The sequence below is a fragment of the Netta rufina genome, assembly GCF_964035555.1.
Source record: "Netta rufina genome assembly, chromosome: 1".
Classification (NCBI taxonomy): domain Eukaryota; kingdom Metazoa; phylum Chordata; class Aves; order Anseriformes; family Anatidae; genus Netta; species Netta rufina.
The window spans coordinates 69,677,991-69,693,409 of record NC_140123.1 but is presented as its reverse complement, the minus strand read 5'-3'; the positions used below and the strand labels follow the sequence as shown (position 1 = coordinate 69,693,409).

General features: G+C 36.2%; 1 protein-coding gene across 1 annotated transcript in view; it reads right to left on the bottom strand.

Moving 5' to 3' along the window:
* Positions 1 to 15,419, bottom strand: part of GABRG3 (gamma-aminobutyric acid type A receptor subunit gamma3) — a gene marked incomplete at both ends in the record, with an annotated part of 338,735 nt that overhangs the window by 142,774 nt on the left and 180,542 nt on the right. Inside the window, 2 exons of the mRNA XM_084284963.1 lie at positions 9,212 to 9,294; positions 11,603 to 11,823. Coding sequence (XP_084141089.1) covers positions 9,212 to 9,294; positions 11,603 to 11,823 — 304 coding nt within the window. The remainder of the gene's footprint in view (positions 1 to 9,211; positions 9,295 to 11,602; positions 11,824 to 15,419) is intronic.

Below are 15,419 nucleotides of genomic sequence, written 5' to 3'. Positions count from 1 at the left end.
TTTTCTCATCCTCTTTCATTCTTCTTGGTTTGTGTACGTGATAGTAATTGTGCAGAAGTATGCATGCCCCTGAGAGAGAGAGATTAAAAGAGATTCTTTATGCAGGTTTGTAGTTGTTATATTCCTTGACTTTTTACTGAGGACAAAACTGGAGCAGATGGAGACATCAGGATGGATGTTCTTTTCTAAGATACTCATCTACAAATAAGGACTACCTTCATATCAACCTTCCACATTTATGTTTATCATCTACTCCAGTGCAGTAATACCTTTAATTAGGAATTTTGTAGACTTCAATATATCATGGGACATGGTATAGAATGACTTGAACTTAGTGACCCAGGCCAGAAACTTTGTTAATCTTTTCTTTCTATGAGAGGGCTATATCAGCCATGGAGTAACTCTAATGTAGTTTACTAGTAGCCTGTGTTGCTAAAGACAAAAATAGAAATATATTGATGACAGCACCTAAATACTGTGAATTTCAATTCACTCCACTTCCTGATAATCAAATTTGTTTTTAATGAGGCTTGTATTTTTTCACTGGTGGTGGTTTTCCAAAAGAAATAAACACAGACGTCCAATCCGGCTGCCAGAGTGAAAAAAATAAAGGGCATTAATTGGGATGTTCCTAAACTGATGCACTCAGGACTGACCAAGAAGAAGTTCAGCTAACTTTGTTTACCGGTGCCCAACAAAGGACATCAATGAAAGTGGCAGCAAAGCAATGGACGAAGTAAACCAGTCTACTTAAGGTTATGTAGCAGCTGGTGGAGCTGGGAGAACTTATGAACTCCTTGGTGCAAAATCACACCTTAGACAGCTCTTAACTCCCATCAGGACAAAACAAAGTGACACAACAGCCCTCCCCATAGTCACTTGGTTTCCCTGGGAAGGAAACTCAGGCAGAAGATGATGCAATGGATGGGACCTCAATGTTTTCTGCATAAGCCCTGTGATTTGTCCAATTGTACAATAAGAGCATGTACAAATGTACAATGTACAATAGTTCAATCTACATGCCTCCCTATGTAATACAGGGAGGTAATATACCTTCCTATACCTATATAAAGTTTTTATGTATATACATATATATATATAAAGGTAATATACCTTTCTTATAATTGATGGAAAGATTTTGTGAGAAAGTCATCTGTTCCTGAACCATAACATTAGCAGCAAGACTGACAGAAGCCACAATATGAAAATTTAGGGAGAAGATAAACTATAATATTCATGACTAATGCAAATATTACATCATAACAATTTCCATTAAACAGTTAATGGGTGACATCGGTAGTAAGGTGATGGTTGGACCAGATGATCTTGAAGGTCTTTTCCAACCTTAATGATTCTATGATTCTATTTAGATATACAAAAGTACAGTGTTTTGTGAAAACAAACAAACAAACAAACAGAGGAATCAAACAAAAATCTAAAGCTTATGGGAGAATATAAAAATATTTAAGAATAAAGTTAAATTTGATGTCTCAATTTATGTTACTGCTTTTCTTCCATCTTAATCTTATTTCTTGTTTGTCTGAGAGGTTCTCTGATATTAAGAGATATAATGCCTGTGCATTTTATTTTGACAGATATATATGCTACACAACTACAAAAAAAAAAAAAAAAAAAAAAAAAAAGGATTCAAGTTTTAGTATTTGTCCTGTAGCTTGCCCATTACAAAAAAGTTAATTGCCTTTTAAGGAGACAGACCTGCCCTTCATAGCAAGGGATTCAGCTGGACAGACCTCAGAAACATCTTTCTAATGGGAGTAAATATAAAAGGCATTTCTATGACTGTCTCTAGCACTGACGACAAAACCGCTTTCAGAGCTGCACTACTGCATTAATTCCTTCCCTTTCTGTGTTCTGTGGACCCTGGTGATATGTTTTTGTTTCTCTGTTAATTTTGAAGAAGCAGAATCAATATGCAAGAAAAGGAAGTTTTCTCATGGACGTTTCATGTTTCCAGGCTGACTTGTTTTGCCAGGCTGTGTTAAAGGTAAACACAACTGACAAGACTATCAGGCTGAGGACTTGATGCTTTCGCCCTATTTATTGAATCTGCTAGACACTTTTGATGGTTTCTACTAATTTCATCATCATTAGTCAGTCAAACTGAGCAAAAGTAACAACCATTGAGCAACAACCATTGACTGGATTCTAGCTAAAACACATCTAATCTGAGAGTCAATAGTTTTTTTTTTTGTTTGTTAGTTTGTTTAACTTCTGTAGCGTTGTGAAGGTTATCCGACCTTGCCCATTCATGTTTCTCCTTTATCTTCTTTTCTTACCTCCCCAGTGATTTTGCTTGGCATTTATCCTGCTTCTAACATTGATGCAGTATTTGGTTCTCAATGTGCTAAATGGCTTCTCTACCCTTAGAGGCAATTCTTCAGTATTCTTCACTTCTCATAAGATACCAGTGAATTCAAGTACACAGTTGTCATTGTTCAGAGATGCATCACTAAACAATCCTCAGTGTGGTTTCTGAGGCCTTTCTTCTTTCCAGAAGAAAGCATTGCATCCAATTAAAAAAAATAAAATAAAAATCCACCCATTACAACAACTAAAGTAATTAGAAAACTATGTGCTCTGCATATGGGGTAACACCAGTGTGTATACAATAGAGCATGAATCTTGGAAGGTGCCTTAGGAAGTTTCATCAAGAATCAAGTTCACCACTAAAGAACAAAATCTGTCATAACCCAAACAAGAGTGAAATGTGCACAGCATCAGAGTTTGGGCACTGCTCACTATTGATCCATCTCTGATTATTGCCTGTAAGAGCAGCATGATGCTTGCCATTCAGTTTGCTTTATCATGTTGAAATAAAACACCCACAAAGGGGCACTTTTATCTTACTTACAGAAAATCTTATTGCTATGACTCTACAACTGCGACAGAGCAGATTTCTGTTCCAGAATGTCCCCACATTGTCCTCGTCCTGTGAGGCAACTGTTTCTTATAGAGTGCCAAAACCAGTCATTCTTTCTTATGGTAAAAAAATAGGATGCCAAGGAATGTGACTATCTCCTGATGCTCTGTATATATTACAAAGATGATCTCTATAAGTTAAGTTACAAATGCAGTGTTGCTAGGAGTTTGAGTGATGGATCAGTCTCGCCATAGAGATCAGATTCATTTGCAAACCAGATATCACATACCTAAATAAGCAAATAGCAATATGTACAATAAATATGTAGAATATAGTAGCTGTTATATTACATTTCCAGGTGAAAGTTATTTTCTTTCTTTCTGTGGAACTTTTCACATTGTCAAAAAAAAAAAAAAAAAAAAAAAAAAAAGCTCACACTGGCACATGAGAAGATGCTTAGAGGATGCTTAAAGCGGTTTTGGCTTCAAGTAAATAATGAATATAATGAGGCATGTGATAAAATCATTGGAATGAACAATAACTGTCACATGACAGAGGCTCTTGTGCCTTCTGCTGATACCTTCAGCTGCCAGACAAGTGAAGAGCCACCTGCCTTCCTTCAGAGTTTTTCTCTTATTTTCCCCTGACACCGTAGATATGAATTAGTTGTCTATTTATATTCTTGATCAAAATTGCTCACTGGCATTTTTTTTCCAAACTTATTTTGGTGCTGATTAAAAATAAATAAATAAATAAAATATAATCATTTCTTAATTATATTAAAAAAAAAATAACAGAGAAAGAAGACTAGATTCTCTGGGAAAATAGATTGCCCCTGTTTTCTTGCTAGACTTGCTGTTTTCTTGTTTGAAAGTAAGTCAGAGCTGGGAATCCCAGCTATGAAATCCAGTTGCCTACTTTCAACATTGGATCCTGGAATGCTAACACTGTTCTTGCTCTGCAGCAGATTGCCTAGAGAGTTTGTCCCTGTGACACAGTTCTCCTATCTTCCTCAGACAGCCGTGCAGGGCAAATGGAGATATCATGGATCCTCAGAAGACTGCTGCAAAAATGGGGTAGGTATGAGCTTCCTGGAATAGCCTACCATCAATCCAGTCTCAGCAAGAGTTTGCTGGAGCTAGGATATAATGAGTCAAGCATTTTAGGCTTTTCTAATCAGCACTTGCTGTAATTTTACACAGAGGTTTCATTTTTTACTGGAAGTAATGGCAGCTGCTGCCTCTCCAGAGGAGCCCTCAATCTCATGGAGAAAAGTCTCAAGAGTCACTATAAAACAAGAGAGAGATTTGGTCTGCTATTAGCCCCAAACCTTAGCCCTCTGTGAGGAACAGAAATCCCCAGAAGAGCAAGGGATAATATATTAACCACCACCATCAACTATCCCTGATCTAGGAGACCTAGACATCCTTAACCTCAGCAAAGTTTCACTGCCTTTTCTGTTAAACAGAAATTGTGTGTGTATTAGTGGCTATGTACAGAGATAATATCAGATGGCTTTAACTCTGATACACTTGTATCAAAATGTAGGGCTTAAATTTGGAATCGGGATAAAACCATAGAACTGTAAATGTTTAGAAAGATATCTCTGGTATACCTTATACAATATGCACTAGTTTGACATAACTCTACCAGAAATTAGATTTAGAAAGTATAACTTTACAATGAATGCACTTATATAATGGATGAATTTGGCCAATTTCATAGGTATATAGCACATCTTATTGGAGTAATTAGCAGAATGAAAATTATCAGAAATTCCAATTCAAATATCTTGTAAAATTTTATGAATCTTGGCTTGAGTAGGAGATGGAGGGTCATAAAAATCTAAAAAACACTTAACACAATGTCTGTTATGTATTGAGAAATGTATTGAGTCCTCCTAGAAGAGGAAAAAGCTGCAATAGCTTAAAATATGCTCATCACAAAACCTTAATCAAGAATTCCATTGATGCCCCATAATCTGGTTCAGCCCATTACAGAGAGCACATATGGGAAGTTCAGATTTGGATTAAAGTTCTTTCTGTGCATTGCAAAGTCTTCCTAGCATCTTTAATGCTGCTCCCCTTGAGATGTGAACATTAAACAGTGTTCCTTCTGGCCAGTTCTTCATCAGGAGTAAAATTCTGCCCTCAAACTTTGTTTAATGATTCTACTGGTGATACATGAGATGAAATAAAGCACAACTCATTCCACAAAAACAGCATTTCCTTTTCTAGGCTAGAAGGAATAATAAAGAAACATATTAAAATTGGTGATGACAGCTACTTCTGCTGGAAAATTAATATGAGGCTCAAAGTACTGATCATCTAAATTGCATATCCGTAAGTGGTTTCATGTTCAAAGGGGTAACATTTGATTGAACTATGTTTATATTTAGAAAATGGGCATCTTCCTTTTCAAGCACTGTGTTATATTTCGATGGATTCTTTTTAAATGCATTTCACATTTCCATACTTTTTTGCTGCAGTACTTTACATGCTTTTGTAAGTCACTTTTAAAAAATACTTGAACTTTTTAGAAGGCTAAAAGTACATGCTTTAAGGCCTGTCTGAGCAAACTAACCGTCTACAGCTGGCAAATTTGCTTGCCCCTATCTTCAACTGAACTGAAAACATTTGGGTCGTTCATACGCATATTTTAGTGTTTGCAGTAGGAATGGCATTCCAGAGATGCCCACCCTTTCCTGCCTTGCATCAATCCTCCAATAATGGTCCACTCAGGATTCTGTAGACCTTCTCACTTGGTAAAAGATAAAATTGGCTACAAAAATACCATCGGTTCTATAAGCTAAATCTAAGTGGCTTTTTAAAATGAACAGTATTGTTGGGTTTTTATCAGAACAGCAGCAAGAAAAATAAAGCAACAAAACCCCATTAATCAACTCAGAGTGATAATTTTTATTCTGTCATCTTGCACTGCAGCTCAACATTACTGCATCTGGTAAGGCTTCATTTTTGGTGTGGCTGTCATATTGTCTCCTGAAGGAGTGTCACAAATCTAGGATAATCTTGAGCACTCTGTACAGAGTGATCTCTTTATGCTTAATAACAACCAATGCATTTCTCTTCCAATGATTTGTCCAAACAGTTTCGGATCTTAGTCAATTTTAACATCCAGAGTATCCTATGGCACAAGTTTCACAACAAATTGCACTTCTCATTTCTAGTCTGCATTTTTCTGCTTGTGTTTTATTTGTTTATTCTCGTTCTGACATTGTCCTTTAGACAGAATGCCTCTTCTTCCTTACTGATATTTATGTAAATCCTAACTACCTTAATAAACTAGCTTTTCTGGCAGTATCCTGAAATGAGGATGAACAATCTACAATGTTCAAAACAGCATAGAATATATATAACCAAGGCAGTAACAGCATACTTGAGTACCAGAAGTATCACAGCAGACTCCCTCAGCTCAGAAAGATAAATTAACCCAAATGAAGAACCACACTTATAGAATATTTTTATGCACCAGTAGATAGTACTTTAAAAGCATGTGAAGAATATGTGATCACCGAGAGCAAAATCTAACACGCCTGCTACATAGGGATCAAGTCACAGTATTCACTTTTTCTACCCATTCACAAGCAAACACACATCAATAGAATTCATTGGCATTTACACCAGTGTTGCAGCATCTCTGTATGAAGGAAACCTGCCTGTGACATGTGGTTATTCTGACCAGACTGGCTCACAGACTGGGAAAGATCTGCCACATCTCAACACTGATCAGACTGCTCCAGGAATGGTTCTTGAACAAGACTAGCTGCTCAGGCCAGCTGTTACTGTGGAAATGGTCCCCAGTCAGTGTCCATCTCCAAATTGTTTTTATGAGGTGTTCCTTAGATGTAACCAAAAAATAGGCACTCAAAAATCACTTTGGAGGAGGATAAATTATATGTTCCAAACAACAGGAAGGGGTAGATAGGTTTTAGTAAGCCCTGTTAGCACGCTTAGCAGATTCTTTTTTATAAACTGTTGTTCTTCTTATTCTGGCAAGTGGATCAAGTACGGTTTAGTATTCCCACCCAAGGAATATTAGCTGTCCCCAGAGCAATGAAAGGGTTAGGGTGTAAGTTTGTTGGCACTAGAGGAAAATCCTCTAGAAATAATTTTAGTTTAGTTTCACATTTCTGAACTATCAAAGGAAATGTATATAAAGGGTAAAAAACAACCAACCAGAAAAAAAGAAAAAAAAAAGGCAAAAAAAAAAAAAAGGCACCACAAATATCAACCTTGTTTGTGTTTGTGTAGAGATGCGGGGAGTATTTTCCAGAACTTGTGCTTTTTTGTGCTTGCTTACAGTGGAAGCTGCAAAGATTTGTCTGCATGCAGGAGAACAAACAAAAGGGATTCAGAGGGAAGGGGTGCTACGCTGTGCATTCTACAACCATTTCTATTTTATCCAAGGATATATGTCTTGGAATCAGTAATAATCTTGTCTCCTCAGAAACTTATCATAGCAGGCAGTAATAAATCATTCAGGCATTCACTCAGTCATTCCCTTTCTAAGTCCCACTGTGTATCATGTATCTTGGGACCACTATGAATGCGCATAACACTGAAAATACAACAGATTAAGAAAACAAACCAGTCACACAGGAGATTGTCCTATGACAATTGTAGTGCTAAAAAAGTTCATGGAAAGGAAAAAAACTTGGTATGAAACTAAAGACATAGGCTCTTGTAATCAACATGAGCAAGGAGGATAACAAAGCTATAAAACGTTATTTTATTATTCTTCCACATGTTATTCCATCTGACAAGAAATTATAAGGAATACATACAGAAAAACTTACTTGCATTCAGTACTGCCTAGCTACTAGTGAAGGTGAGGTTTGAAGTGGTTTCCTTATCTATTAGTGTTCACCTTCTTCTTTGGATATTGCTAATGCAGGACCTATCAAATTTCTGTGATACATTTAATTAGTATCTCTGGACTGGGACTCCTTTGCCAGTACTGGAACAAAAAAGCAGTAGTTTGCCACAAGGCAAGGGCAGCTTTATGCAATAACTAAATGTAGCTGAGGTGCATATAGTTCAGTGACAAATATTCATTAGCAGGAAAGCTCATTCAGGAGGTACTTGCCTCCTGTCCACTTATATATACATGTATTGCACATATCCAAATTTAGCACATAACTGTGTATTTTTGCCCAGGCTCACTTATCTATGTAGATCACAAAACCCAGCAAAATAGTGTTAATATGTTTTGGGGAATTCAGATGTTTACATTGGCAGATTTTTTGTAAACACTTTCCTGGGGAAAAAGAAGAAAACCTGGATCAGCTGAAACCCAGATCCAGTTTCTAATTGAGTGTCATTGTTTGCATAATATTCGTAAAGGGAAATCAATACACTTCCATCACAGCAGTATATCTGTCATGAAGGTATTAAAATAGTTTTCTATCACTTCTTAATAGATAGTGAAAAAAATACTATTTTCTAAGTAGAAAGACAATACAATGCATTTCCTATTCACTTTGGGAAAACATAGATATTAAGACCTGTAGTTTATCAAAGGAAAAACCTTTAGTAGACACTCTTTTAAAATTGTTTGTAAAACATTTGTGTTGTATAACTTTGGATTACACGACTGTGCAGCTGTAACTATGAACAGACAGCTCTCAAGTTTTTTTAAATGAATCAGTATGAAAGGAACTTTCTCTCACAGTAATATTAGATCTCAAGATAAATTTGCTTGACTTTTGTTTTCCATCCATTTCAATAATGCATTTGTTGATATCTGCTACATAGATTTAAAACAAACCAACAGTACATACAATACAACATTAGGATTACTGGACAAGATAAGAAATAAAATGGAAATAAGTTTCTAAGTATCTACTCCATTTACTTTAGATTATGGAACAGAGGCTACTCTGTGCTACTTGCTATACTGTGCTACTTGCTATAGACTCACACATTCAGAGATTACTGTGTTTATCCCTAAACTGTGCACCTTCACAAGAAAACTACAATTTATTTTCTCATTTACATGTGATATGATATTATAGATTAACACAGCAAGGAATGGCATGAGTATCTGTTTGTGCTGAAAGTGACTATAGGATCAAATAAAAAGGCCAGTTCTAGCAAAAATAAAAGAATAACTCTATGGAAAACTTCATGGCATAAATCCCTCAACCAGGAATGCTAGAGAGGAAACAAAAAAATCCTCTGAATATATAAGCAAACCTAAATTTCCTATACCTGTTGTGGAATGTTTGAGAAACCTAACAGAAATCAGAAATAAATTCATGCCTCTACATGCCACTCATGTACAACAATAAAGTGTCAAAATAGTACTTACAGCTAGAGAATATCAGTGGACATGAGTGTTCATCCATTGGGAAATTGTGTAGCTGCAGCTGGCACTCAGCGTTGATGGTAAGCCTGTGGAGAAACCAAGTGACTGTCACTAAACACCAGCAGAATGAACAGCTAGAGGAGGAAACTGGGCAACCTTAAGTGGTCATACCAGAGAGCTTTGATATTTGTAAATTGTCCATTGGATATTTAGGCCTACTCCAAAACAAATATCACTTAAAAAACATAAATAATTTCAATAACATCATTAAGACTTTCCTGATCCCAAGAAATTTGTGCATATGTTTTTCTTGACACCAATCAATTCATCATTAAAGAACATGGGATAGAGAAAACTATCCATTAAAAAAAATAACAGAAAACTGGCTGATGTGGTTTTATGCAATTCCACAAAATTAAAATATCATAAAGAATCTGATGAGATTATGAATAGTCTCTTCATTAATTTATATTATAGTGTGAACTTATAATTCATTCAGTCATTTTGGGATGTCTCTTAAAAATGTATAAAAACTCTGTATACCAGTCTCAGCTGTACAGATGTTGCAAACACAAATCAGCAGAAAGGTCTTCAGCCCCATTTGAAAAGTTTTTTTTTGTGATATCCTAGCCCAAAGGACATTATGAATGGACTTGATATAAAAACAACTATTATAAACAGCTAAATTTTATTATGAAAGATTACAAAGTGAATGTATAGTAATAGTAGATTACCTTAAATTCTAGTTTATTGTCTAGTGTTTTTCAGGAAACAGATGCTACATTAATTGCACGTCTGAATTTATGTAGCAAGTGTGAGGCATGGTTTTTGTTGGTGGTGGTGGTTTTGTTTTGTTTTTAATACTCAAAATCTAACAAAATGAATTGGCTAAGGTCTGCGTATCTAATTTAGGATGGGATGGAGAAAACCTCCGTGTCCTGGAGAAGGTCACTTATAAGGAACTTTGTGTTGATGTTAGAAGAGGATCTGGGGTGTTACAGCAGGAGTAGGCAGGCAAGAAGAGAGAGAGACAAGGAGCAAGACTGAACCTTGTGCACAGAATTGTACTTTCTCCTGAATACAGAATGTTTATCAACACATCACAGAAGCTAGATATGCAATAATTATCACTCCCATGCCATACTGATTCTGTGTGGTCACCTAAGTCAAACAAATTAGTTGTTTCTGAATTAAAGAGTGTTATCTGTGAGCAATGGTCATTCTAACAGCCTCTTCCATGAGAAAAAGGAGGCTGACATGAGTGTAGAAAAGGATTCAGAACAGCTTTCACAGCCCGTTCAAACTTGGTCAAATAGTAATCCATTTTTAGATCGTTTGGGTAAATTTTGCAGTCCATGTGTCAAATAGTTTTTTTACATAAGTATGTAAGTCTAACAATCATTAGGGAGATATGCAACTTGCCCTGAAAACTAAAATAATACTACAAAACAAACACACAAACAAACCAAACAAGCAAAAACACAATAGGTGATTACAGCTGTCAATTTAATCACCAAGGTCTTTAGCTAAAGGCTACTGAAATAAGCAAGAGTTCTGTCACTGAGAAGCAAGCCTAAGAAGGGAAGTGCACTAAAAATGTCAATAGCATTTTCAATTGTTTAATTCATTATTTGACATTTCACTGACATAAATTTCACTATTTGACAAAGACTTGCCATTGCGTGGCCATTGCAGTTGGGCTCCAACTGCAGTTGCAGGTATGACCAGAATATGCTGTTGCTCTGAGAAGGCTAAACACAATCAGTGCAGAAAACATAGCATGAAAGATGCTTCTGAAAAAGTTTGCCTTGTGGAGTCTGGCTCATGGCAGAACTCCCTTCTGAACAATTCATCTCTTCTGTAAGTAAACATTTTGATTTCCACAGGCTCTTTTCATGCAAATATATACAGTATTTCTAATACCATACAGTCCATGGTATCACGAAGATTAGAAAAATTCTAAAAGCCTTTCCTCCAGCAATTCACCCTTGTGATGAGATGTGACAGACTATCTTTCAGCGTGACTTATTTGAAGAATCAAGTATTGGCATTAGCATGAATTTAGAAATATTTTATCCAGTCCTGCATCTAACTCTGATCAGAAAGGTTTCTGGCAGATTTTATGGACTGCATGCTCCTGATTTTTTTACAAACCCTGAAAAAAATTACTTCTATAATTTACACAGACCTGTTTCCAATACTTAGAGTCTCATTTTTAAGAGACAAGACTTTGCTTCTAAACTGCAGTGTTTACACCTGAATATTTCACTGTTTTGTCAAGAAAGGTCAGGTAAGCATCAGGAAGAAAACAGCAGAACAGAACAGGAAGAATGCTGAAAATTACTTTGGAGCTAATAGTGTGAGAAGCTTTCACCCAGTGCTCTGACTGCTCACCTGAGGGTGTACAGGATCTTGCCATCATTCCATATCCGGAGGAGCTGGTTGGGGGTGGTGATCCAGTGAGCTTCTGCCGTCTTGGAGTTCCGAAATATCGTGTCTGGAATCCAGATCAACCCAACCATGTTGCTGTTCAGAGTCAGTATTTTCATGGTGCTGTTGAAGCGAAGACGACTGTCTGTCCACGTCTGGGCAAAAAATATATCAATTTGATATTCCTGCAATGAAAGCATGATATGCAAATTGAAATCAGTTCCACACTTCTCATTACTGTTTGATCTAGAGTAAAGATTTATCTGGACGTAAAGTAGCAAGGCACATTCAGGCTAAGGGAGCTGTGTTTTCTTATTTATTGTGAGTTTTTTTGTTTTTTTTTTTTTCCTTTAGAAAACAAGCAAAACAACCTCTCTTACTTTTGTCTTATGCTGTAGTAATTTCTGCACTAGCTCATTCTTTTCCATTTTCTCTAAAAATTTATAGCTACAAGATACAATTTGTAGAGACTTTGTCATCGGGCAGAATGATGAAAGAGGTGTGAAAAATGAACAAGAACAGCACAGGTAAACTGGGGAATTATAAATTCCTCTGACTTTTGCAATGCTTTTTGACTTTTGTGTGTGTGTTTGTGTGGTGTGTGTGTGTGTGTATATTCAATAAATTAATTATTCTGTTTGTTACCAACTGTTTAACTACTCTTCCAGCACAATTGAAAAGGCATGTTTGTGCTTCCTTAAAGACCCTCAAATGCTAAGAGATGTGCAGTCACTAACTTTCTGCTCTGAACAGATGAATATCATAGCTTAAATGAATCTCATTCTTTCTTTCACTCCCCTTTTAATTTTTTGTTACTGTAGGTAAGCAGTCATAGTAGGTATAACAATGCAGAAATTAAAATACACACAGACATAAAGATAGAACTATATAGCTGAATACATCAACACACTGATATATGCATTTAATACTCCGTGGAAGAAACTGTTAAAACCAGTTTTGCATTGTGACCTGCAGTCATTTGAAGACAGAACAGCTCACATTTGCATTAGTCCCATTTCCTCACCATCCTTCCAGACTGCTTTATCTGCAAATCCTGTGAAGACATTTGATCACATTAAGACCCTCTCAGTGTTTCAGTATGGGTTGCATCCACAACAGTGGTGGCATTTGCTCATATGACGCAAAGTGTGTACCCTACAACACAGGCTAATGCAGGGGCTGAGCTACACCAGAGGAAGCAAGCTCCTTAAATCACCTGGTACATGCACTCTTGGTATATCTAAACAAAGGAGAATTTAGGCTCTCTAGTATGTCTTTGCTTTTGACTGCTCTGAACTTGCTTTTATTGCATTTCTTTTTCTCTTTGTCTCTTCCTAAACTTCTCTTTTAAAAGGGAGTGTGTAAAAAGAAACGCTATTATACCAACAGTATTCTATATTGTTTTATTTATAGATTGTTAGAAGAGCTTGTAGTCTGAACTGAGGACAGCATTTTTGTTAAGAGCCATCTGGTTCTCCTGCACTATTAAATTTTTAGCAGGCCATCCTTTTAGAGCTGATGCTGTAATACCAGTAAACCTAACTCACTGATACTGTAATACTAATCCAAAACATGCTCTCGGCCTCTCATCTCTAAATGGCAAATGATCAATAGGTGATCAATAGTAGTGGTGCTAGCACGTATCCAAGTATTAAATAATAGATCACCTTAGGAATAAAAGCCAAGCCACCAAATGAATTAAGGACCATGTTTCTTTGTAGCCTATCTCACTGCTGTTTTTCACTGTATTAACCTGATTTTCTTAGGGAAGTGGACAGATTTGAATCTGAAGAGACTCTTCTTTCATCTTGATGATCACAGTTACACATCTTCAGACACTTAAAGGCTGCAGTGTATTGTACACAACACACTGTTATTGCTACCCAGAGAGCTGATCTTGTTTTATTACAATGAACTCTATTATTTTATCCTTGAAAGTCCAGTGACAAGAGTTAGTTTGGCATATTCTGCTTCTATAGAAAAGCATATGCCAGACATGTCTATAGGTTTCTCCAAATGCTGAGTGAGTAGAGTTGCTTTTTTTAGTTCACATGTGAGAATCAGTATTTATAGAACCAAAGACCATTTGTATACAGCTGGCTAATGACAGTTCTGTCTTTTCACAGGACGAGATTTTGCATGATATTCATATTTGAGGTTATTTTATATGAATGCTTTATTTTGGTTCTCAAATGTTTACTAAATATAGGGTTAGTCATAATTCCCTTCTGGTAGATTGTACATATGTGATGATATTTAGGATTTTAGGATTTATAATATTTAGAATTTCTCCCATACCAAAGGAAAAAAGCTCCTGAGCTATGTAGTACTGTCTTGAAGGGTACTGCAGCTAGATCTGACCACAGTGGGCACCAGAAACAGCATAGATGCATCAGTGTGGTTTCTAGCCAAGCAGACTACTCTGGACGAGAAACAGATTACATTACCAGGACCATGCTAACACCACTGTCCAACTCCCACTCTGCTTTTCCTTCACTTATTATTGCAATTAAAACACCTCAGAAATGATCATTCATCAAAATATCTCTCCCATGGGATACTGTAGCTCTGCACATTAATAAAAATGTTTCGGCTCTGATTAAATGGTTCACAGATTTTCTGAGGTATTTAGGCATTTATTTTGTTACAAAACACTTTTCTTCTTACAAACCTTGGTCATAAAAAGCAAAATAATACTTCAAAAAGGAAAGCTGATGAAAACTTGAAATCAGATGCATTTATTTTGTCGACATTTTATCCCTATTTTTTATTTAAAATATTTACAATGCTTAGTTCAGAATGTACAAAAATTTGCCCCTATAAGACAATTTTTCTCAGTACAAAAAAGCACACATTTCCATTTAATATCTGAATTTCAATTTCATGTTTTATATTCTCTACATTAATCCTTTTTAGGAGCAGATGTTAGATCAGTACATCCTTTACATTACTCTTTGTAATTGCTTCAGTTTTCAACCAAGCAGATAATGGGGTGATATTAACTCTACAAGGAAGAGACCGAGGTCAGTTTCTAGACACTGGCACTCAGTTCTTCACTTCTAATGGAGCTAGTTGCTGGGCACACTTCAGCAAAATTACCTTTATCTTCACTGAAAACAGATACTCAGTTCCTAGTGAAGTCAAAAGCTTGCATACACTGCTTTGCACAAAGCTGGTACAGTGATCTCCAACACACAGCATCCAAAAAGAATTAGCCAGAAGAAAGGTTTCTATGTTGTTCCCACATACAGGCCAATACAATATAATACAACAAAAGAATGCTCTTCCTTTGCTAGCTAATAGCTGCCATTTAGATGAATGCCTATATTCAAAGAAAAACCTTTAGGAAAGGTGATGGTTGCTTTTAAGAATGTTCAGGCAAGTCTGGGTTTCAGTGGAAGGATGCTTCAGATGAAGCAACATCCTACAGCTCTAATAATGGTCTTTATGTGCTTGTCTGCCACCACACCAGAAGTGTTGCTAATAACCTTCTGCTTCTTTCTTTTCCTGTTTAATCTTTGGCAGCAACCACTGATTATTACAATGAACACTGGAAGAAATTGATAATAATAATACATTTTCAAAAGGGCTTCTCAACTGCAGAAAGGTGAAACAGCATTCTCAAAAATGTTTCCTTGTTCTACAAGCATCTGTCTTGCCATGCTACCAGTACCAATTTAAGATTTTTTATTATTATTATTTTTTGCTTATACCATGTATACACTGTATCTGGATATGTTAATTGTAGCTATGCTTCACCGCAGACACACTTCTGAAAAGA